The sequence below is a fragment of the Liolophura sinensis genome, chromosome 5, assembly GCF_032854445.1.
Source record: "Liolophura sinensis isolate JHLJ2023 chromosome 5, CUHK_Ljap_v2, whole genome shotgun sequence".
NCBI lineage: Eukaryota > Metazoa > Mollusca > Polyplacophora > Chitonida > Chitonidae > Liolophura > Liolophura sinensis.
This window is the reverse complement of record NC_088299.1, coordinates 11030208-11054772: the sequence shown is the minus strand read 5'-3', so window position 1 is coordinate 11054772 and position 24565 is coordinate 11030208. Positions and strand designations below refer to the sequence as shown.

Below are 24565 nucleotides of genomic sequence, written 5' to 3'. Positions count from 1 at the left end.
CCAAACACTCGCCTGCAATGCCGGCAGACACACATGCGTGAAGATCTCAGTCTCATCAGTGGAATTTTTTGTTGTTCTCACAATTTCCCAGCACTAGGTTTAATTTAATCGTAACTGTTCTTCTTAATTACATGTTTCCGCCCCGACGACATTATTTAACGCTCAGTGTAGTGTCAAAGACAGTATTTTCCTTAATTTTCACACTGTTTTGTTGAGATTTTTGTTTTGTTTTGTTTTGTTTTGTTTTTTGATCACCTTCTGTCCTTTTAGTAAAAAAAAAACCCCTGTTAAATGAAAAAAAAAACAGATATAAACAGTGGTGTCGAATGTTTTCCTTATTTTCCGGGCGTTTTGGTCTGGGAAGACGTGTGGTCCAAGTACGATCTATCCCGACGTTCCACTCTGCTTGTCCATCCGGTTGCTAGTCTCTGACCAGATGCTTTTCCCGATATCACGTAATGTGAGTGTTATATCTGTGAGAAAAGTTTTGAAAAAAAAAGATGTTCACAATAAAAATACTTCACTTTATTTTTATGTCCGGTGTTTGTTACGCCTTTTAAATTTAATAGAAAGTAGAATGCTAGAATGTATTCTGATGTTGCAGAAAATTATTCTGTTAAATATAGCACAGATTTCCTATTAATTCAACGCAAAGGTTCTCTTCATTACACTAACAAGATCCTTTGTTAAATTTGATACAGTATTATTTTATAATGACAGAACACGTTCTAGCAACACTCCGACAACAAACGTTCAGTTAAAATTTACAGTTAACTTTTGCACGTTCGGTTAAGCTTCGTGGTTGTAGACCTTATACTCACCGCTTATGTTTCGTGTTTATTAAGCCTCGTGGTTGTAGCTTTTACTCATCGTTTATGTCCCGTATTTGTTAAGCTTTGTGGGTGTAGTCTTCACTCACCGGTTATGTCCCGTATTTGTTAAGCCTTGCGGGTGCAGCCTTTACTCACCAATTATGCACCGTGTACGTTAAGCCTTGCGCGTGTAGCCGTTACTCACCGGTTATGTCCCCTATTTGTTAAGCCTTGCGGGTGTATCCTTTACTCGCCGCTTATGTGCCGTGTCTGTCTAGCTTTATGGGTGTAGCTTTCCTCGCCGTGTTTGTTAAGCGTCCTGTGTCTGACTTGCACTCACCGGTTATACCCTGTGTTTGTTAAGCTTTGTGGGTATAGCCTTTACTCGCCAAGTATGTCCCGTATTTGTTCCTTGTGAGTGTTGTCTTTATTCACCGGTTATGTCACGTATTTGTTAAGCCTTGTGAGTGTAGGCCTAGTCTTTACTCGCCATTTATATCCTGTGTTTGTTAAACGTCCTGGGTCTAGCCTGCATTCACCGGTTATGTCCCGTGTTCGTTAGGCCTGGTGGGTGTAACGTTTTGGCCTACTCACCGATTATGTTCAGTGTGTGATAAGCCTTATGGCTGTAGCCTTTACTCACCACTTATATGCCGTGTTTGTTATACCTCGTGTTTGTTAAGCCTTGTTTGTGAAGCCTTTACACGCCGGTTGTCCGATGTCCGATGTATAAACCTGCCGATTGTTTGTGTGTAGAGTTAAGTCACGAATTGATCCAGATGACATACGATGGCCGTTGGTTTACGAAGGGCACCTATTAGCCGGCATACATAAACTTGGATGCCGTCGAGTAAGTGAAGAACTCTTCGGAAAGACACTTAAATAATGATATTCGTCGTTCCAACCTAGTTTTGACCTTGGTAAGTAGATTAAAAAAATTATTTTCATCGGTCCTTTTAGTCTGACAGTAACGAAATCAATGCATCCCACCAGCAGGTATTACGGTCTCACGTTTGTCACTAAGCTCAACAATGCATAAAGTGGACAGTATATGTACAGTTTTGATCAGTATTTCTGACGCTACTCAAGAACAACATGACATTTACATGAAGGTTGTCAGGTTTCTAGGTGACGCAAACTTAACAGAGCCTGCAGAATACCACCGCAGCATGCTAGAAACCGACAAAGTCTCTGACTTAAAGCCTCAGCCGGATTAGCTGAGCTTGCAATAACACGGGTCAAGACGAGGTGAGATTCCGGTGGAAGCCATTGTAGATGGCTTTGTTAACGAGGGTCCTTATTGCAAAATCTGTTCACTTCGGCTTCCCCTTCCCATCAACCTGACAGCTGTCACACAAGTCAATCATCAATCAATCAGTCCATCTCAAACAGTTCATTGATGTTAGTGGTGCCACATCACACCAGCCGATCTTGAGTGCATACACAGGGTGGCTAGTAACACGACCTTCATGGTCTGAGATGTCCGCCTCCATTTCGCGTCCATAGTAAGCGTTATTCCACGCCATGTTTTCAAACATGCTAATAATGTTATATTACTCTATTTAATTAGCTTGTATGCCTAAACTCTCGAAAGGAAACCTTTACCTTTGACTTTGGTAGGCTGTATGAAGACTAGGGCTATGACTACCCATAACGACAAACTGTTCAAAACTGCAAAGCACCTTCAACGTTGGACACGCATATTTTATTTAACCAGTGTTTAATGCCGTCCTTAAGAATTTTTCACTAAAATGACGGCGGTCAGGTTTATGGATAGAGAAACTTGAGTGCACCGAGTACACCACCGATCTTCGACAGAAATCTCCTCTGACATAAGTGCAGCCACACTGATGTATGCCTGATAGTACCAGCGAGGCAGCACTGAAAGCAGCGAATCAGCAAGACGACCTCTGACACAAAACAAGCCTGTTTACCAACCATGCGTATAAATATGAATGGCGTGTAGTGAAAGATCGACCTATCCGGAAGAAGTCTGACAAGTTTTGTGTCAAGAGGTGTAGTCGGTTTAAATAACTATGCATTTGAATTTAATAAATTAACATGTAGATCAGCTATAACTTTTAATATGTTTGATCATTTACATAAAGATGCCTTAGGAATGAAAATACTGAACGAATGCTGAAACAAGTCAGGTAAGGCGATATTAACGAGGCTTGGATGAGATTATACTCTGCTCGAGAATGAAAAGCGAAAGCCGAGCCAGGTTCTATGTGCCGACTTCCGTCCTCATCTTGAGACGGTGTGGATAGAGATGATGAGTACGACATTCCGCTACGAAGTTCCTCAACGTTGGGGATTTTCACACGCACCCTTCTGCACAATAGGTAGAAAAATCTATAACAGATTACATACAACGCAAAACTAATTCGTCATCTCTTTCCTCTGATGGATGATTGATTGCTTATCATACTTGATTATGTCAAGTTTGGGGTGAAAGAGACCGCGCAGCCAATAGTAAACAACCCACCTTCGTCCGACCACGGTGGACGTAAGACCCTAAGGCTGTGTGCCCTTCAGCAAGGGATAAATGTCAACATCAAAGCACAGACCAAAACCAACTCAGACTTTCTTTATCTAATTTATTTATTTGTTTAATTGATTGGTGTTTACACCCTACCCAACAATATTTCACTTACACGACAGCGCAGTTCTAAGCTTTAAATAGAGATAAGCTTAGCAAACGTTGGTGCATAAGAGAAAGGTACTCTAAGCTTGGCGCTCAGCAATAATAGGTGAGAGCAAGGAAATAGAGCTGGTTGACCAGGTATCAATATAGTGTGACTGGGTGGGGTGTCATGTCTAGTGTCTTCGGTATGATATTTCTGTGGCTGCAGCACTTTGGCGGCGTATTCTCGCCCTACTACAAGAAGACATGCGCACTACTCGTCATCATATGACTGAAAAAATTGTTAAGTGAGGCCATAGTATGCCTTTGTAATTGGGGGGGGGGGGGGGGGGGCACAATATATATCCCTCGTGAGAGCCCAGATTAGGCTAGAACATTTGGTTACACAGGCAACCTAATATATATGAATGAATATTGATTAAAATGGCTTTATAAACATGTTATCATTTTTATTTTGCTTGGTGGTAATCGTTCAATATCGATTTCAATTTTCTGCTTAACGCACTCTTATTGGCGGATACCTCCTAAAGATAATACCTAATGGTACTCTGGAATGTCTGCAGTAATTTGCGGATGGTCTTGGGTTTCCCTCCGGCTCTGCCCCTTTTCCTCCCACTATAGTGCTGGCCGCCGTCGTATAAGTGAAATATTCTTGAGTACGGCGTAAAATACCAATCAAATAAATAAATAAAACCTAACACAAACGTGCAAATGAAGTATGATGATTGGCAGAACTGTCGGATAGACTCGGAACAACGTTATTTGTGCATTTCGTTTTACGTATTGTTTTGAAGACATTTAAGTTAACTTTAAACGGGCTGTACCATTACTTCCTGACAAAAAAAACCAACAGCGCATGTGCAGCCGAATTTTTGGCTACTATTTTACAATTGTCCAAATAATAACCCTTTATACAATATCAACCTGGTCTGTGCACATGTTACCGTTCAAAACCGGTAATGAAACTCCTAAAACTTTTATTTGAACAGAATCATTTTAACGCAATAAATAGTACTGGGTGGAATCTGGTATTTACTGCAAGACAATAATTTGAACTATCTTTGGTAAATATAGACAATTTGATTTGTTGGTGGATTTTTTGACTAAAAAAGTTCCCGGCATAGTTTTTTTTTAACAGAAGCTCGTACATGTTTGATTACTAGACACGATTCATAGAGACAGACATTATGACAGAAAACATACATCTCCGAAAGAGCATTGTCTTCAATTTTTGATTTGTTGGGTGTGTTTCTTTAGATCAAGGAGTTTCATAATTTGTTCCAGACATCTTTATGCATGTTGATGCCACACACATTATATCACACTCAGTGACATATACACGTATCATTGCACATGGAAATCCCATTCATATATAAAAATACGAATTTCGATGGCCTTGAGGCAACTGTCCCTGAAAGACAGTGTATGATAATGGAGTGGCAATGTACGTTCCCAAAGGAATTAAAGTTGTAAACGCCTTCTTTTCGATGGAAAAGTAATCAAAATGGAAGCAAAAAGCATTTTAGTGAAGGGTGTTCTCGTTCGGCTGATGTTTATATTTATTACGATCTGACAGTTTAGGACAATTTGGCCGGATCTATAAATCCTAAGAGCGGTCTGTCAAAAAAAATCGCAAATACGTTCCTTCTAATAGTCCCCATTGGTGTGTACTGTTCAATAAAACATATTGCTCATATCCTGCAAATTTACTACCAATGCTCATAAAGCTTGCTTTCGCTCTTTTTCTGAATATATAAACTATTGAACAGAGCGCACAGTCGCAGTTCTTATAGGAATAACACGAATCAATAAACCAGAGGAATGTGTTCCGATGGCAGAAAATACGATGACAGATCCTCCAGATGTTCCTAGTTAGTTGCAGTCTGGGCATTGCCGTAAACGTATAGCGGTGTATTGATTTAAGCTTTGGCAATGTTAAGGGTGTTTCACGTACACCATGGTGAATGGCGGAGGTTTCCTCAGAGGGCGTGCCACGTACGCTATGATGTAGGAAGGATGGTTCCTCATCATTTACACCATGGTGAAGGACAGAGATTTCCTCAGGGGTGTGTCAAGTATACTATGGTACAGAACGGAGGTTTCCTCAGAGGGCGTGTCACATACACCATGGTGAACGGCATAGGTTTCCTCAAAGGGCGTGTCACGTACGCTGTGGTGTAGGAAGGATGGTTCCTCAGGGGGCTTGTCACATACATCATGGTGTAGGACGGAGGTTTCCTCAGGGTGCGTGTCATATGCATCATGGTGTAGGACGGAGGTTTCCTCAGGGAATGTGTCACATACATCATGGTGTAGGACGGAGGTTTCCTCAGGGAATGTGTCACATACATCATGGTGTAGGACGGAGGTTTCCTCAGGGAATGTGACACATACATCATGGTGTGGGACGGAGGTTTCCTCAGGGTGCGTGTCATATGCATCATGGTGGAGGACAGAGGTTTCCTCATGGGTCTTTCATATACACCATAATGTTTTTTTTCAGGGTGAGTGAGCCACAGACAATAGTCAATATCCGACAACTAATATTATGTGTTCTAAGAGTCAAGTCCATATATATATTATTATTTATTACCTACGCAGATTTGTTCAAGGGTGACCAAGGCTGCAAGGTTTTAACACAGGAGACCCTATCTCCACTGCCAGTCATTCGGCATCGATTCTGTATTCCCCTAAGTAATAAATAAAAATAAATTTTAATGAAGTTAATAAATAAATAAAAGTTAAATAAATTTAAAAAATGGTGCATATATGTTGTCCATTAAGTGTGACGTTCTCAGTACAACGTTGATAGCACTCACCAGCCCTATATCTCAAACTGCATCTGTTTCCTCGTTGCTTTATGTGTCCTCACAATTGTGAACTATAATTGTGTTAGTCTATAAGAGTAGAGTTTAATGCTCAGGTCTCTAATGTTCACAAAGGCTTCCCATATAACTTGACGTCTTGTTCTCAGAAAGTATTTACACAACACCCTAACGCCACAGCTTACTCTGACACTAGCGAGGTTTCCTGATTTGATAGAGGGATTCTTTAGCACACTAAATGAACGCTGAAATTTCACGACCTTTAAGAAATCAAGCATAGATCTGTGGTGGAGATTTGCCTAGGCAAAATTTACATCTGTGCACTACATTGATCTTGAAAAAATGTTCTGTTGCTCGAAATACAAATACAATGAGAACTAATTTGTTAATTACAATCGCTACATATGGTAATTAGTGTACTGGAACAGGAATTTAGCAGATCCCCGCTCTCACTCTAAGTGGGGCCTTGGTGACAATAATTAGTCTACAACGCTTGTTCAATTGTTCACACAATCTGGCCGTCGTCAAATCTGTGCATTGAAAAAGACATTCGTATGCCAGGCGTCAACCAAAAACGACGTTCGGGGTCAATGATCCGAAGGCCAATTCCCAAAATGACGTGTATCACAAACTACCATAAAACTAAGAAAGTATACAAAGTACGAAAATAGGACGGAATCATACAAAGAGAAGTAATCAACACTATTCAGTGATGTCGAAAAGACGCAAGGTATGTTCTAGGTGATTGAGTGAATTCAGTATTCAAATCGTGAACCATGCTAGAATATAAGTTAATATAAGTCGATAATAAAATATGTATCTCAGTTGCGCTTTGATTGCAGCTGTTCATATATATAAAATGGCGATCCAATTCTAATTCAACACCGCTTGTCCTTTAACATTATGCTGTGCGCCATACTTAGAAAAGTTCGTCAGTTATTTGCCAAAAGTCACTGGTTTACCCAGGGAACACCGATTTCTTCCACCCATAAAACTGACCTCCATCGTATATAAGTGAAAAATTCTTGTTTATGGTTTATGCTATCTGTGGCAGTGGCAGCTTAAAATCGACATCGCCATTCTTTATCCCAAATACAGTGTCATTAATGAACTATTAGTCTAAGCTGATACGGTTTCAGAGTGTCGCTGTCACAGAGTGTCACTGCCACGCATGTAATTATAACGCTTTAAGATTAATTAAAACGAGAAACTAAACCCCTAACAAAAAGAGGGGTTTAGATTGCACAAAATTTCGGTTAAAGAAAGTCTAGTATCCGGCACATACTGTTTACTAGCAGATGTAAATATCTATATATCTTTCATTGATGTGTGTGTTTTCTAAGAACCCTCCCCTGTGTATTTTTAATGCCTACAGGCCTACGTCAAGAGAGATAACTCTGACGTAAAGATTTCTAAACAACACAGCCGTGGACATTTCTCCGCAGGCTTTATCCCGGCTTTTCTTGGCCTCCGTAATACATTTTAAGACAATGAAATTTTAGTACAGAAGGACCAGCTTGGCTTAGTTTGCTACTAAGAAAACCACAACAATATTTGTTTGTTGGAAAAGGCCACTTCAGTGAAATGACGGTTTATTTGTGAACTATACGATGAGGAAGGAAATTAAATATTCAGCGAGAACTGATGACCTGTCCCATTCACCGTCTTCTGTCGAAATGAACGCATGGAATACACTGGTGACGTATTAAGCTCACTTATGTATGACGTCAAGCATACGTCACCCACAAGTGCCAGAAGAAAGACGAGCAGACTGCATATTGTATGTATAATACATATACGTACATATACACACACTAGATTCGAGAAATTTACCAGTCTTTAAATGCCTTAATTTCTCTGTATTACTGATTTTGAAATTTCGTAGAGGTTAAGACAAAAAAGTTTAAAGTTACATGTACTTGGGAATCATAACGAACGGAAAGCTTTCATATTTTTTTTTTCGTTAGGGTGTATATTTGGTAATTGCGCCTGTGTAAAATATGAAGGAATAGCGCAGTTTCGAGTTAGAACTCTTTTGTCGTTGAAGGTAAAAATGGTGCTGCTGTGGCGTTGGGGTGTTGTGTAAATACTTTCCGGGAACAAGACGTCAAGTTATATGGGAAGCCTTTGTGAACATTAGAGACCTAAGCATTAAATTCTACTCTTATAGATTAACAAAGCATAGTTCACTATTGTGAGGACACATAAAGCAACGAGGAAACAGATGCAGTTTGAGATATAGGGCTGGTGAGTGCTATCAACGTTATACCGAGAACGTCACACTTAATGGACAACATATATTCACCATTTTTTTTTTTACCGGTACAAGTATTTTTTTATATGATTATGCAAATGAAGTTAATACTTTTTATGTCTAGTCTTATAAAGCGTTCCCGGATAATGCAGAGTTTATTCATTAACTTCATTAAAATTTATTTATTACTTAGAGGGATACAGAATCAACGCCGAATGACTGACAGTAGAGATAGGGTCTCCTGGGTTAAAACCTTGCAGCCTTGGTCACGCTTGAATAAATGTCTCCTCCACCAGCCAATCAGAAATCGATACACCATGGTGTATTTTATACGCCTCCTGAGAAACCATCCTTCCTACACCATGGTACATGTGACATGCCCTCTGAGGAAACCTTCGTCCTATACCATAGTATGCGTGACACGCCCTCCCAGGAACTATCCTTCCCACACCAAGACGTGCGCTCTGTTCAATAGATTATATATTCAGTGTTCTTAGGAACGTGCTCTTAGGATTTATAGGTCCGGCCAAGTTGTCCTAAACTGTCAGATCGTAACGAATATAAATACTAGACATTCAGCCGAATGAGAACTCCCTTCTCTAAAATGCTTTTGCTACTATTTTTTCCTGAGGAAACATCATTCTTTCACCGTGATGTTTGTGACAGGCCCTCTGAGGAAACCTCCCTCCTACACCATGATGTATGTGAACGCCCCTGAGGAAACATCCGCCCTATACCATGGTGTATGTGACAAGTCCCCTGAGAAAACCGCCCTCCTACACCATGGTGTATGTGACACGCCCTCTGAGGAAACCTCCGTCCTACACCATCTCATACCCGTCTCATACAATGGTGTATGTGACAGGCCCTCTGAGGAAACCTCCGTCATATCGCATAGTATACGTGACACACCCCAGGAGGAGCCATCCTTCCTATACCATGGTGTGGGTGACAGACCCTCTGAGCAAACATTCGTCCTACACCATGATGTATGTGACAGGCTCTCTGAAGAAACCCCTGTCCTATACCACAATATACACGACACGCCCCTTGAAGGACGATGCTTCCTATACCATAGTATACCTCCGTTCTACACCATGATGTATGTGACACGCCCCCTAAGAAACCATCCTTCCTATACCATGGTCTATGTGACACGCCCATGAGACAATTGTCCAACAGCATGGTGTACACCATAAGCCTCCTGAGGAATCATCCTTCCCATACCATGGTGTATGTGAGAAAATCTCCGTCCTATACCATAGTATACGTGATAAAGCGAGCGAAGAGAGTGGCACGTGCTCCATAAGGCGTATGACATTAGACATTACCTTTGTGAGTAAGCCAGAGGTCATTCCCCTCAACCTGCTCCCGTCCCATATGTGCCTACATTTTTACCTTAGTTCTCACTGCATTTACGTGTACACAACGCTGCGCACGCCTGGTCTCGTGATCACCAAGGTTACGAAGTGCGATGTGATGTCCACCCCTTTGTGCAGGCTTACATATCAAGTAGGCATGATCGCTATATGCAGCGTGGGGGGGATTTTTTCGATTCTTACAGGGAGAATGATTTTTTTAACATTAACTTGTTTCAATTTTATCTTACGGCCATACACGACTCATGATCGGCCTTTACCGACATACGTCCCATACGTCTATATACATCATAGATGACGATAAAAGAAATTAAGATGTCTTCACCGTTTTAATGTTTACGTAAGGTGAGGTCAAACAAAAACACGAAGTTGACCTCAGCTGAGAGACCACTAAAATTATATGTAACACTACCGGATACCAATTTTTTCAGACCCTTTTACTGAGTTAAATGCTTTAAAATATTTGGATTTTAAGGTGGGAATTTTGGGGAACTTTTTCTGTCAACGACATCACTATTTTAATTTGTCAATGTGGTCGTAAAACATAGGCTTCTAAAGGGATACCGGCCCTAGTGCCTACGGTCTTTTTGCTATAAACCGTTTTGTATAAGCGGTTTTATCGCAAGAGCTGCGCCTGCTTTTGAGAAACCGTCCCCAAGGCTCAATCCAAGGCTGATCTGTGTAAACAAGGGTAGAACGCCGTCCGCTGAGCAAAAATACATGGAGTTCAATGATCAGGGCTGCGATTACTTTGAGAAAACAATTCCTGGGCAAGGACAATATCATCTTCTTGGGAGACCATTTTGTGCCTAAGCCTACCTATCCGACCACCTGAAACACGTTGTTGGGTTAGGGTTTCATGTATAACCATCTTGGGGAAACCTGTTGCTGGGTTAGTTTTTCATGTATGACCATCTCGGGAAAGCTGTTGTTTAGTGAAGGTTTCATGTATGGCCATCTTGGAAAACCTGTTGCTTGGTTGGGGTTTCGTGTATGACCATCTTGGGGAAACCTGTTGCTGGGTTAGATTTTCATGTATGACCATCTTGGGAAAGCTGTTGTTGGGTGAAGATTTTATGTATGGCCATCTTGGGAAACCTGTTGCTTGGTTAGGGTTTCGTGTATGACCATCTTGTGGAAACCTGTTGCTGGGTTATGGATTTGTGTATGACCATCTTGGGGAAACTTGTTTCGGTGTTAAGGCTTCATGTATGACCATCTTGGGAAACCTGTTGTTGGGTGAAGGTTTCATGCATGACCATCTTGGGGAAACCTGTTGCCGGGTTAGGGTTTTATGTATGACCATCTTGGGAAAGCTGTTGTAGGGTTTAGGTATCATGTATGACCATCTTGGGGAAACCTGTTGCTGGGTTAGGGTTTAATTTCTGACCATCTTGGGAAAGCTGTTGTAGGGTTCAGGTATCATGTATGACCATCTTGGGGAAACCTGTTGCTGGGTTAGGGTTTTATGTCTGACCATCTTGGGAAAGCTGTTGTAGGGTTTAGGTATCATGTATGACCATCTTGGGGAAACCTGTTGCTGGGTTAGGGTTTAATTTGTGACCATTCTATGAAATCTGTTGCAGGGTTAAGGTTTCATGTATGACCATCTTCGGAAACCGATTGCTGGGTTTCATGTATGGTCGCCATGTTTCAATAGATTAAATCGGTCACTCATGGCTCCTTAAGAAAGGGCCTCCTTAGCTTAACTGATTAGCATGTCAGCGCGGCCCATTGGCCCAGTAGCCTCATAACAATGCTGTTGCTGTGAGTTCAAGCCCAGCTAATGTCTTCCTTCCTCTAAAGTTGTACGTGGGAAGGTCTGCAAGGGAAGGGGTGGTTTCTTCTCACCATAATGCTTGTCGCTGGTAATCTGGTAAGGGATATATTCTTGAGTATGGCGTAAGACAAATAAAACAAATAAATAAATTTACCACCGCTTTGGGAAACTTAATATTCCTGCTAGAACTACATACATATTGGCTAATATGAGCAGACCAGGTGTCCCAAATTTCAGAAGAAATAGGGTATTTCATGACTCTTTCTTTTGCTCATACAGCCATTACGCGTATTTCGTCTCTTTTTTTTTTTTTTTTTTTTTTTTGGAGGGTTTAACGTGCTGCCTAACAGAACGTCCATGCAGAAGACACCAATGCAGGCAAGGTACCCCACACAGACACAGTAAAACTCTAAACCTGAGTGAGTGAGTGAGTGCTCGGGACTTAACGTCGTACTCAACAATTTTTCAGTCATATGACGACGAAGGAATTCTTAGGGTATATGTTGTGCGCCTTCTTGTAGTAGGACAAATTTCCACCGCTCTTTTATCTAGTGCTTCTTCACTTAAACGACTTACCGAAGGCAAGTAAGGCTCCCCGCCCGAACCATTATACTGATACGGGTCAGCCAGTCGTTGCACTATCCCCTTCATGCTGAACGCCCAGCGAGGAAGTTTCAACTTCATCTTTTAAAGAGGAAGTGACTCGACCAAGGATTCATCCTGGATCTACCGCTCCCGAAGCGGACGCTCTACCAACTGTGCTATCCGGCCCGTCCCCCTAAACTTGATCAAGGTGCGCTATATACATGTAGTACGTGGGACGGTCTGCCAGCAACCTGCGGATGGCCGTGGGTTTCCACCGGGCTCCGTCCGGTTTCCTCTAACCATAAAACTGGCCGCCGTCGTATGAGTGAAATATTCTTGAGTGCGGCGTAAAACACCAATCAGATGTACATGTAATGTTTAGAGCCATGTGTTAGTAATACTGTTGGACAGTAAAAATCCCTTAAAACAATGTTAATCTAAGAAATAAATTTTTGACTATAATAGCGTGCAAAATTTGCTGTTTACCTTTGGAAGATAGTTGTTTGATGTAAAATTCGACGTACACATCATTCTGAATGTTAAAAAGATTGTATCCATAGTGTTTACTGCTTTATGTCTAGAAGAGACAGGAGTTTGCTTAGACCATCTCTAAAACAGTTTACAGGTACATCTTCTTCAATGATCCTGCAGGTACATGTAGTTTATTAGATTTAACGCTAGCAGCGCTTTGCTAAATCTACCCAAGCGCAACGATGCGAGAGTATGGTTAAAATTAGATTATATTCTCATCCTGGAACGAGAAATCATGTAATAGATGTGCATTTACTGCGAACATGTGTCAACGGTAATGGTCATTAAACATCCACGCAACGCGGAACAGGGCTGTTGAGCAAAGGATTCGTAACAATGGAGTCCCGCATTCAATTATCTTGACGATTGTAACAATTTAAAAAACAATGAAAAAAAATTATTTATTTCATTGGTGTTTTACGCCATACGCAAGAATAGTTCATTTATACGGCAGCCGCAAGCATTGTTGAAGAAGTAAGCTGGACAGAACCTGGGGGGTACCCACAACATCCCACTCACTCGGCCGGAGAGGAAGCCAGCATGAGCTGGGCTTGAACTCACATCTACCGCACTGGTGAGAGGTTCATGTGTCATTGCGCCGTGCTGGGATGCTAACCTCAGGTTGATCTGAGATTAGTCGAAAACCAATGGACTCTAAGGTGGTGAAGCGCTTGAGTCGTGATTGTGAAACGCTTTGGTAATATATTCTCAAGACTTTACCACGTTTTTGTTTTTTGATTGTTAAAGGGTTCCTCTGTTCGCTTGGGACGAAATTGGCGTAGGCTACGTTACCCCCAGGGGGGTTTAATGTTCATTACATATTTGGGGTGTTATTCCATTGGAAATTAAAAAGTAAATTGGGCAAGCTTTTTGTCGCGTTTCTTACTTGCATCTTTGAGTATGATACTCGGAAATCTTACATTGTTCGTCTCTTAGTGTGCTCAGAATAACACCATTTGTAGCGCAAATTAATATAAAAGTTTAGAGTATACGGATTAAAACCAGAGCAGCGACGACAGTGTGATAGCGAACAAATGGTCTCACGTGAACCCGTGAAATACGGCTACTTTCTTGTCAATTTACTTCAGTTAGGGCTCCTTTCTGACTGTTCATGTTAATGATTACATGAGTAAATTTCAGGCCCCTGAGCACCATGGATTAAAAAGCAAAATTAGGTAAAAATATGCTGTATTGTCAATAACATTTGATAGACAAACACATTAAACAATGCAAAGGGTTCAGGTCTGGGGGAATGTTGAGCGCACCATCAAAATCCTGGTTTACCTAAGAATACAATATAAAAACTACAGCACAGAGAGTAAAACCAGAGTAGTAACGACAGTGTGATAATTGATAAATTGTCATACGTTTTACTGGTGACAGTTATGTACAGTTAAAACATCGTGGACCAACTGATGCTATATTAAGAAAATAAGGTTTACAAAGAATAATTTCCAATGCAGAAATTAATTGTCCGTGCATAAATACGTTTTTTTTCTGTGTGACTACCTACACACGCCAGGTGATTGTGTGGAACATTCATGGTGATGTGACACTATCTCGTGGTACGCTTTGCAAACAAAGCCAGCTTTAAAAGTGTGGGTTCGTTCATATCATAAGAGGCACCTTGCGCCCTGAAGACAGGTGCGGATAAATCGTGCTTGAGTATAGGAACTTCAAACACCTGTTGAGATGATGGTGTGATCAGGTCGGCATGTTTTTTTTTATTGTACCGATTTCAACGCTGTATGTTAAGTAGACCAACAGAGCGTGATGGCTCTTGACGCGTAAAGGAAAATAAACATTAAAAAAGAAGTAATCATCAGTAAAATCAACGGACTAAATGATGTCAGATGTTTTGATTGCAAAGTGGGCTTTAGTGTAGTGTGTAGTCAGTGATGCCATACTGACCTTTCTCTATCCCGATGCTCTAAGACAGGAAATTATTGTCAGTAATTTGTCATTACGCTTTTGAAGTTTCTTCTTTCAGGCCACTTAATTTTGGAGCCATATTGGATTCAAACATCTGGACGGGATGAACAGGATATAATTTGAAGAAGGCATTAAAATCCGTTAAAACTTTAGAAGCTTGCCATTGGTAGAATATATGACGTGACAAAAAGTTTTTAATTTTGACATGATTTCTGTGTATTTCAATGTATTTGGGGTGGGTGATTCCGAATCGGCTTATGTCTTTCGTCTACGTTTGTAACGTTTTGATTTTATTTATTTATTTAATTGGGGTTTTACGCCGTACTCAAGAATATTTGACCCATACCACGGCGACCAGCATTTTAGTGGGAGAAAAAGGACACCGTCCAAAACCATCCGCAGGCTGCTGAAAGACTTTTCCACGTACGACGGGAGAGGAAGCCGGCATGAGCTAGACTTGAACTCACAGCGACCGTCACTGCAGAGAGGTTCCAAAGTCATGTCTTCTTTAGCATGGCACACTAACCACCTCGACCACGGAGGCCCCTGTAACGTTTTGAGATACAGTAATAAAACTGATTTTGGGGTGTCTAAGTTACACATTTTCATTGGTCTATAAACCGTAATTTGCACCAAATTGTAGCCCAAGGTATGGTCTTTTCGTGGAAATTTCCGTGACCATATCCAGCAACGTTTGTAAGATTTCTCGCTACAAGTGTTTAACCCGACCTCTTGTCAGTTTACTTCAGTTAGGATTTGGTTCTAACTGTTCATGTAAATGCTTATATAGTAGCAACTTATAACCCTGTTACATCAGAAATGGGTAAAAAAATGTAAATGCAATTTAGTAGACATCGCTGATCTACAATTAGTATATTCAACTTGTTTTATTGGCATTTAGAGGTTGGCACGGAAGTACACTGGACAAGGCATTGATTATGGATTTACAAATTCTTGGTTTATGGTCACGACGTTTCGATGCAGATACTAGCATCGTTTTCAAGTGAATGACATCATGACATAATGTGCTAGTATACTTCCCCTACCACACCCTACCGAGCCTTACCCCTTAATCCCCTCCCCACACCACCGTCAATCCTCTGAGCACTATTTCTTCTCTACATAACTCTATTGTTTCTTACCTGTTGACAACTATACCACATTACCAATTTTTATGATGTCATTCACTTGATAACGATGCTAGTATCTGCATCGAAAAGTCCTGACAATAAACCAAGAAGCTGTAAATCCATAAGTAATGCCTTGTCCAGTGTAATATATTCAAGTTTATACAAATCAAAAAAGTTTGAGCTGGAAAGTTCCTACCACCAAGAGTGTGCGGAAAACCTCGCTTTGATCGCCCGACAAACAGCACAAGCCTGTATGCAGTGATACCTCAGTTTGACCCAAAATTTATGCAAAGTGGTCAGAAATAGTCCAATTAAGATACCAATTGTTAATATCCACAGAAAAAAAGGAAAAAATAACGACCTTATTTTTCACACTGCACAAGGCAGTAATATGAAAGTTTAATGCCACATTTCGTCATATAGAGCATGCCATTAAAAAACCTTTCCGGTTCACAGATCATTAAATGATAAATGAAAAAAGAGGTGGCCAAAGATTTGCCAAAGTTTCTTGTTTATATGCTAACACTTTCATGTTGTAACACCAACACTTGAAAGTAAAAAAGAAAACAGAACACAACGAGCATGTAGAACGAACAAATGTAAGGCAGCAAATGAATGAACATGTTGGTTTATGAAAAACCGAAACCTGCCAGAGTTTAAAAGTTCTCATGTCAGGTCAAGCACATGTACTCAGCGAAGTGTAACCAACAAGCATTTATGAACTTGCTGAATACTCATACTTTAACTTAGAATACTTAAAATTAAATTTATAATACATAAAATGTGAATAAACATCAGACAAATCTCTTTAAGACGTTTCTGGGAAGTGTATTCCCAACAGACTGAAGATTAAATTTTAACTTATGGTGATGATAACACTAATCAAGCATTAAGGGGCCTTAAGGGCGCTTTTTTCCTCGACACAGAGGAACATTCTAGTGTCAGTTAATGCTGGATGATCTGGTCTTCAGCAAACAAGCGATATTCAGCTTCCCTCAAAATCTCGCCAGTGCCAAAGGATTTGGCCCGGAAGGGTAACAACTTATGGCAAGGCTTGTCACCATACTTTGTATTCTAATGAACAACGGTTTCATTTTTTGATCATTATTTATTTTGACACTTACCTACAAAAGCATTTAAAAAAAGCATCGGTTATACTTTGTAGACAAACATGTGAGGCAGAGGTATGACATATATACTGATATCAGACCATAACTGGCGAGAATATTCTTGTCAAACCACAATCCTGGGTCGAGTCACACCTAAAACCTTAAAAGAGGAATTTGTAACTTCCTCGCTTGGCGTTTAGCATGAAGGGGATAGTGTGACGACTGGTTGACCCGTATCAGTATAATGGCTCGGGCGGGGCGGCTTACTTGCCTTCGGTAAGTCGTCTCAGTGAAGCAGCACTAGATAAAAGAGCGGTGGAAATCCGTCCTACAACAAGGAGGCACATTACATGCACTTAAGGATTCCTTCGTTGTCGTATGGCTGAAAAATTGTTAAGTACAACGTTAAACCCCAAGCACTCACTCACTCTTGTCAAACCGAATATAATCCAGAGTTAAGTGACAGGCTTTCCAGCATTCTCACAACATCTCGGGGCTAGCGAGATTTCCAGAAGAATTGAATACCGTTTTTTGGCTACTAAACCATCTATGTATGGAAAAGAGAACTGTGGACGGGAATCTTTGTACCATTCTGTACACATTCACATTACATTTGTTGATAGTCTGAATTTTTTCTCATTTATCTCCTGGTGGGGACAACAAGACAATAATACACCGTGAACCGTACTTTACGGTACATAACCAAAATTTAGGTTAATTGAATAGAGCCATTAGAGAAAGGCGATAAATGTTCACACGTACAAATTGCCCGTAGGTTACACGGCTTTATGATAAGGGAGGGACACTATAAACAATGCCGCCATCATCTAGGCCTTACAGTCAATGGCAGAGTCAAGGACCGATTATATAGTGCCTTTTCTGACTCAAATGAAATTTTTCAATGAGATTTTAGATTTTGCATGATTTCGTCCTATTTTCCTGCTTTATGTACATTCTCAATTCTTTGGTGGTTTATGTTGTACGTTTTGGGGGGGAATTGGCCTTACGATTATTGACCTGGAACGGCCTTATACGTGTCTGTATTTCAATTTCGCTTAGCACCTTGACGAAGTTTTAAATTGTTGCTCGAGTCAGATATGGGTTAGTGGAATTGGTCTCAGACGTATTGTGTAAACCCATGCTTATACTATTTCACACATTTACACAGCAACAAGGGAAGCAATTTCTGTGACAAATTTATAAATTATTATATTGAATATAATGAATTTAAATCAGTGTTAACACATAACTGACTAAACAAGGGACTTGAGGTTCGTTTCACGAACTTCATACATTATTGCAGGCGTTGTATGAGAAAATACAACACATAAACACAAGTTTGAATGATTCAAATTTTTTGTGACAAATTTATAAATAATTGTATCGAATATGCTGAATTTAAATGAATTTTAATTCATTAATGACTAAAAAGAGAGTTGAGGTTCGTTTCACGACTTGCATACGCTATTGAAGGAATCTAACTCTCATATCGGTCAGTGTTTTACGCCGCCGTAATAGATATATACGGTACACTACATACTGCTTGTGAAACCTAACTACATCGACATTCACACAGTTGCCGACTGCAGCCTGCTATCTACTTTCCTAAAATACAGCAATGCTGCCAAAAATGAGCTAAATATTGCCAAAACCAAGGTCAAGATGTAGGACAAAAGAAAACATCGGTCTCCATAGCAATACAGTTCTCCATCTTTTGAGGTGTGTTTGTCGTAATAGTGACTGAATACCATATTTATGAACAGCATAAATATAGGGATTGCACTGTTTAAGATACCAACGTTACGTCCAAAGTTGGCCAGTCCGAAGATGTTGATGATAAGTATGGGTGGGAAGACGTATACAATTCCACAGCAGATCCCCAGGACGATGTAGGCCAAGCGAATACACCAGAGGTGGTTCGAGAAAAACATCGTCAGGAGAATGAATATTATTGTGAGAATTCCACATAGGAATGGAAGAATGAACACGAATGACGGTCTATTTTGCAGGATAAATAAAAAGATCGTCAATACAATCCTGGTGCTTATCACCACCAAACGGTAGATCGTTATCACCATGACGGAGTCTGTACGGTGACCGTATGCTGTCAGCAAGAATACCACGTTGTAGTCGTAAAACACAGATATGGCGGTCAGGACGGATGCCGTCCAGAAAATCAAGTTATAATCCACTGAAACAATCAACTCAAAAAGCGTGGTCGAATTATTCATCATCAAAGACTTATCTGCTTCTTCGTTGAATTCCTTTGTGTTTTCGTTGCCGCTCGATGGCGATGTTTGCAATAATCGCCCTTCTTCGCCATCGTTCTTCCCCGAAAAACAAAATTTTTTGCCACAGCGGATTTGCTCCAAAGTGAAAGAATTCGTCATGAAGGCACATCCGGTGAGGGCTCCTAGAAAACTGATGCCAGTCAGACAGGAGAAGAATTTTATGCAGGAAGCAAGAGTGTCTGCTTGTCCCAGTAATCCTTCGAAAACCAGCGGGAAAATCATGGGCATTGCACCAACAACGATTTCCATGACAACCAGTGCCAGAGGCTGCATTCTTTTGGGTACGTTGAGAACACATGTCGCCAGAGCTGACAAAAAGAAATAGGTACGACCATGGCCTGTGAAACAAAAACACACTTAATGATCACAATACTGAAAGAGGTCATCACTGGGTTATTGGTATACAAAGTCTGCCCCGTTTCCTCCCACTATAATGTTAGCCGCCGTCGTATAAGTGAAATGTTTTTGAGTACGGCTTAAATAACCAATCAAATAAATAAAATAAATATTGGTACACAAAGCGTGCATCTCACCACAGAAATCATTGAGGTTGTGTGTTCGAAACTAGCGTTCGCTGTTTCGGCTGCTGCGTTATGTCAGGAGGTTGGTCAGGTACACCAGATGAAGCTCGTTCTGTGGTTTACCCCAGACATTCTGGCTTCCTCCATCCACAAACCTAACAGCCATCATATTAGTGAAAAATTCTGCAGCACGACTTAAACAATCTATCAGTCAGTCTCACAACAGAAGGGCCTGTGACGAACAGGAATGTTTCGAGTTCGAACTCTTTTGTTGCTAAAAGTCCTTCTTTGTAATCAGACTTGCTCAAAATATTAGGCAGCTTTTCTATGTCATCACTATGTCATCTAAGGCATCACTTCTCTATGCATCGGAACAGACATTCCTATAACAGCCGTCAACCAATATGGACGTTCAAAGTCAATAATAGCAAGGCCAATTTGCATAACGACGTTTAACACAAACCACCAAAGAACAAAGAAAGTCTGCAAAGTACAAATCAGGACGGAATCATGCAAAGAGAGAAAAGGTGTTGGAAAGGCGCAAGGTATGTTCTATGTTAATCAGTGAAATCAGAATTCAAATCGCGCACAATGAAAGAATATAAAATTGAAACTATCCCTAAAATGAGGCATTTATAACATCACCTCTTTCCACCAGGAAGCGCTAAAATGCACAAGGGCTCAGCTCCTGAATTCATCTACTCTAAATAACTTTTTGTGAATTTTTTTTCTCTTAAACAACTGACATGTTTATGCCTAAAATTTCTGGCATGTAACGTGATACGATACTATTTTCATATACCGATTATAAACACATGTTCAGAGGGGGCTGATATTTTTTGAAGGGTACGTAATTTTTTGTGATATTCTAAAATAATCGGAAAAATTCGAATGGATTTGGGCTGATCGGTTTTTTTTTTTCCCAATAATCTCCGGTACAGTCCCTTTAATATTTCCGTTAATGATTTGTGGGATAGCCCAAATGTGACCTCTAAATTAACGTTGGCGATGTTAAGGAAAATCACCAGAAATTAGTCGCAGCTTTAAACATGTGACATAAGATATCAGTTCACCGCTTTATTTATATTCCATTTGTACAAATGGCATGGATGATAAAATTTGTGCTCAAACAAAGGGAAAGGATGGGATTGAGAACAAAAAAAATATGAAAAACAAATGTATACAATGCCTTTTTTCCAAAAATAAATTATTAAAATTTTTGAATCTAAACGTAAACTTACAGGATGTGAATAAAGTATTTTTGTCAAATAACACTACACCACAACCCTGTGCAGCAACTGTGTTTACGTACATACCGGTAATAATATTTGTATACGTCTATAATTTATCATGTATATAAACATTTCCTTGGGATAGCTGTTCTTTTCTACTGCCTGTGTGTATATATTGTTTACAGAAGCAGTGTATATGTGACTTTCTAGCCATTGTTCCCGAGAACATAAGTCTATTATAGGTAAAGAAAACATAAAAATTATGACAAAATCAGATGAAAGAGCGCCAAAATAGATTTGCAAACATGGCCTTTAATATTTTGGATTTTTTTCAGGAAAAAAGTATATTTGAAAATATTTTCGAGTTTGCTGTCATCAAAGTGTCGAAGCCGTGTGCGACGAAAAGAGGTTTTTACGTGACCTTAAAGTATTCCTGAGATCATATCACTTCATTATACAGTAATGTAAAGAATAATGTTGCACGTAACACAGATGTACTCTGACAGCATCAGATTTTCGAATTACTTCCTTATAGTTCCTTCTGTTGAGTATTAAAACACAAATTAAAGTCAAGAGTCTCAAACGAGATCCTTTTAATGGTGTAATGGTCCTGGTTTGTACCCAAACATTCCAAGAATTTATTTATTTTCTTCCGGACGCGATACCGAGCGCGACCGACAGAAATCGAAAATAGCAGTAGGCAAAGTTTGATTTGCTGTCGATGTACGAGACAGGTTTGTGATCGCCGCATTGGATATATGGACAGATTTATATTATTTTCGACAACTTATGTTCTGCCATGGTACAAGATTTGAATACTGGTTTCACTTATTCACCTAGATCACTCACGCGTCTTTCCAACATCACTGAAAACTGTTAACTGCTTGTCTTTGCATGATTTGGTCCTTCACATACTTTGTTAGTTTTACGGTGGTTTGTGTTAAACGTCTCTTTCGGCATTTGGGGGTCCAGTTGACTTGGAACGTCCATTTTGGAATATCTACATATAGGTGATATGAAGTCAGAGTTACTGTAACGTTAAGGAAACACGTTGTTGTGATGTACCATCTTTACAGACACGTATCAGATCTGCCTGGAGCTGTACCCTGGGTGGGACATGTTATATATCGAGTCACATAATACGGTCAGCTTAATAACATTAGAGTGCATGCCCCGTTCAGCGACCGTTGGGGCTGCAAAGATTGCATTAAAGAGGCCATCACCTGCAAACAGCAGCGCCAGTACTAGGAGAGCTACATGGGTGGCATGGTTAGGTGGGTCGTCGTCTCTTTTAAGGGTATTGATCAGCAATATTAGCCATCCAGCACAACTGAAGATCCCCGCAGGAACCATGGACCATTTGGAACCGAACCTGTCGTTAAAGAACCCCGCTGGTAGCAAAATGTTGTGTCCAAGAATGGTGGCGGAAGCCAGAGAGGCAACTGGAAAATTGAAAATTAAAGCATGGTGCATAACCACACCCCTCTTTACAACTCCAAATTAATTTATTTACTAATTTCCTACTGTTTACTGTGAATTACTTGTCTAATACACCGCTGGTTAGTTTTATGTATAAAGGACAGGGAAAAGGACCCCTTGCAAGTCACCAGGTATTTGGTCACCTTCCTGGTAGGCTTAAAGGTGAAACGCTTATAGCTAGAAATCATTGCTCTGGATCGCAAAGGAAATCGTCCATTTTCACGCTACCTAAAATGATTCGTTTATAACAGCCGAGTTTCGGTCGACATAAAATTGCCGTTATGGATAGCTTTATTAAATTTAATCGCCGCATTTGTAGGTATATCCAATTATCTTCTACGTTTATTGTATGAATATAAATTTTCAATTTAAATTTCCAGCCTTCGAATGGTCGTGGGCTTCCCTCGGTCTCTGCCCAGTTAACTTTCACCATAATGCTGCCAACTGCCGTATATTTATTTGATTGGTGCTTTACGCCGTACTCAAGAATATTTCACTTGTACAACAGCGGCCAGCATAATGGTGGGAGGAAGCTGGGCAGAGCCCGGGGGGAATCAACGACCGCAGGCTGCTAGCAGACTTTCCCATACACGGCCAGAAAGGAAGCTAGCGTACTCTCACAGGGACCGCATTCGTGAGAGGCTCGTGCGTCGTTGCACCGCGCTGGCGCGCTAACCCTTTCGGCCACATAGGCTTCCCACCGTCCTATAGGTGAAATATTCTTAAGCAGAGAGTAAAACATCAGTCAAATAAATGAATACATAGAATTCTTTTATGCGTATCCGTAATCCATTTGTACAAATGTGGAAATATTGTGTTCATATGTTTAAATAAAATTTTACTTTATATATGTACAAAAGATTTGCACAGTATTTAATTATCAGTTTATTTGTATTTATTTCCTAACGTTATGCTCAAGAGAATGCCACTTATCTGACGGCCGTAGTGTTTATTTGTGTAGCCCAGAGAAAATCACTGCCCTTCACCAATCATGTGACAAAACTCCTGACTTAAGGCTGCAGTGCTATTGGCGAGGGTCACGACCTCATTGGTGGATCCGCCACACCAAGACGAGCGCTTTATATCAATGAGGCAGCTAAAGTGAATACTCCAAATATTAATCCGACCAATCGGTGTCGTTTGTTCTGACTTACAGTGGGAGAGGATGGTCAGCAAATTACCTTCCACTTGATTTAGATGGAACATATCCTTGAGAGCCTTTGAGAAGAGACTGAAGGACAGGGTGATACCACTGACAGCGGCAACCAGAGCGCAGCCAGAGAGGCTTAGGCCCCCACGAAAGTTACTCCACATCATGTCGTCAACATCTGCCTGAAGACAATAAAAAATGATCAGACGAAAAGTTCAAATTGGGTTGACTTAAACCCATGTGCCCAGGGGCTGATATTCAAATATGTCCTTAGAGTCATTTTTGTCGTCGCTGCTATCTCACGTGCGGAAGGCTATATGATAACCAAAAAGAGGCTCATGTCTTAAATGACCACAAGAATTTATATAAAGAACATATTCTAAATATAAGCGTCAAGTCCGACATTCATATACCATTCGTAGTCCGTAAAGGGCGTTCCAAGTCGATAATCGCAAGATCCATTTCCAAAACAACGTTTAACACTAACTCCCAAAGACAAAGGTATGTAAGAAATTATACAAATAAGAAATAAAGCCGGTAACACACAAGAGAGAAGCGGTCATCAGTTTTCAATGATGCCGGGCAGACAATGAATATCCCAGGCATAAATTCCATATCAAAGTTCAAATTAGTAGTCCGTGAATGAGTTCCAGGTTAAATAACAATTAAACAAGTATCTCAGTCGCGCTTTAATTGCAACTGTTCATAAAGGCATCATGCTGATGTAATGAGCATGGCTACCTTTACGGCCCCTAGCCCCAGGTTAAGCGGTATTAGATACAGTTTGAAAATGACGATCTATTTATTTATTGGTCTGCATCGTATCGTATAGTTAGAGCACAACAATTTATTTGTTTGATTGGTGTTTTACGCCGTACTCAAGAATATTTCACTTATACGACGGCGGC

General features: G+C 40.4%; 1 protein-coding gene across 1 annotated transcript; it reads right to left on the bottom strand.

The window, feature by feature from the left end:
• Positions 1 to 5519: 5519 nt before the first annotated feature.
• LOC135465453 (uncharacterized) lies at positions 5520 to 5927 on the bottom strand. The gene has a single exon (XM_064742693.1). It carries the CDS (start codon positions 5925 to 5927, stop codon positions 5520 to 5522), a length of 408 nt encoding a protein of 135 aa, XP_064598763.1.
• Between the last annotated feature and the right edge of the window lie 18638 nt (positions 5928 to 24565).

Bases quoted from the DNA above. Each gene is read 5' to 3' on its own strand.
- LOC135465453 (XM_064742693.1), bottom strand. From the start codon at position 5,927: ATGAGGAAACCTCTGTCCTCCACCATGATGCATATGACACGCACCCTG.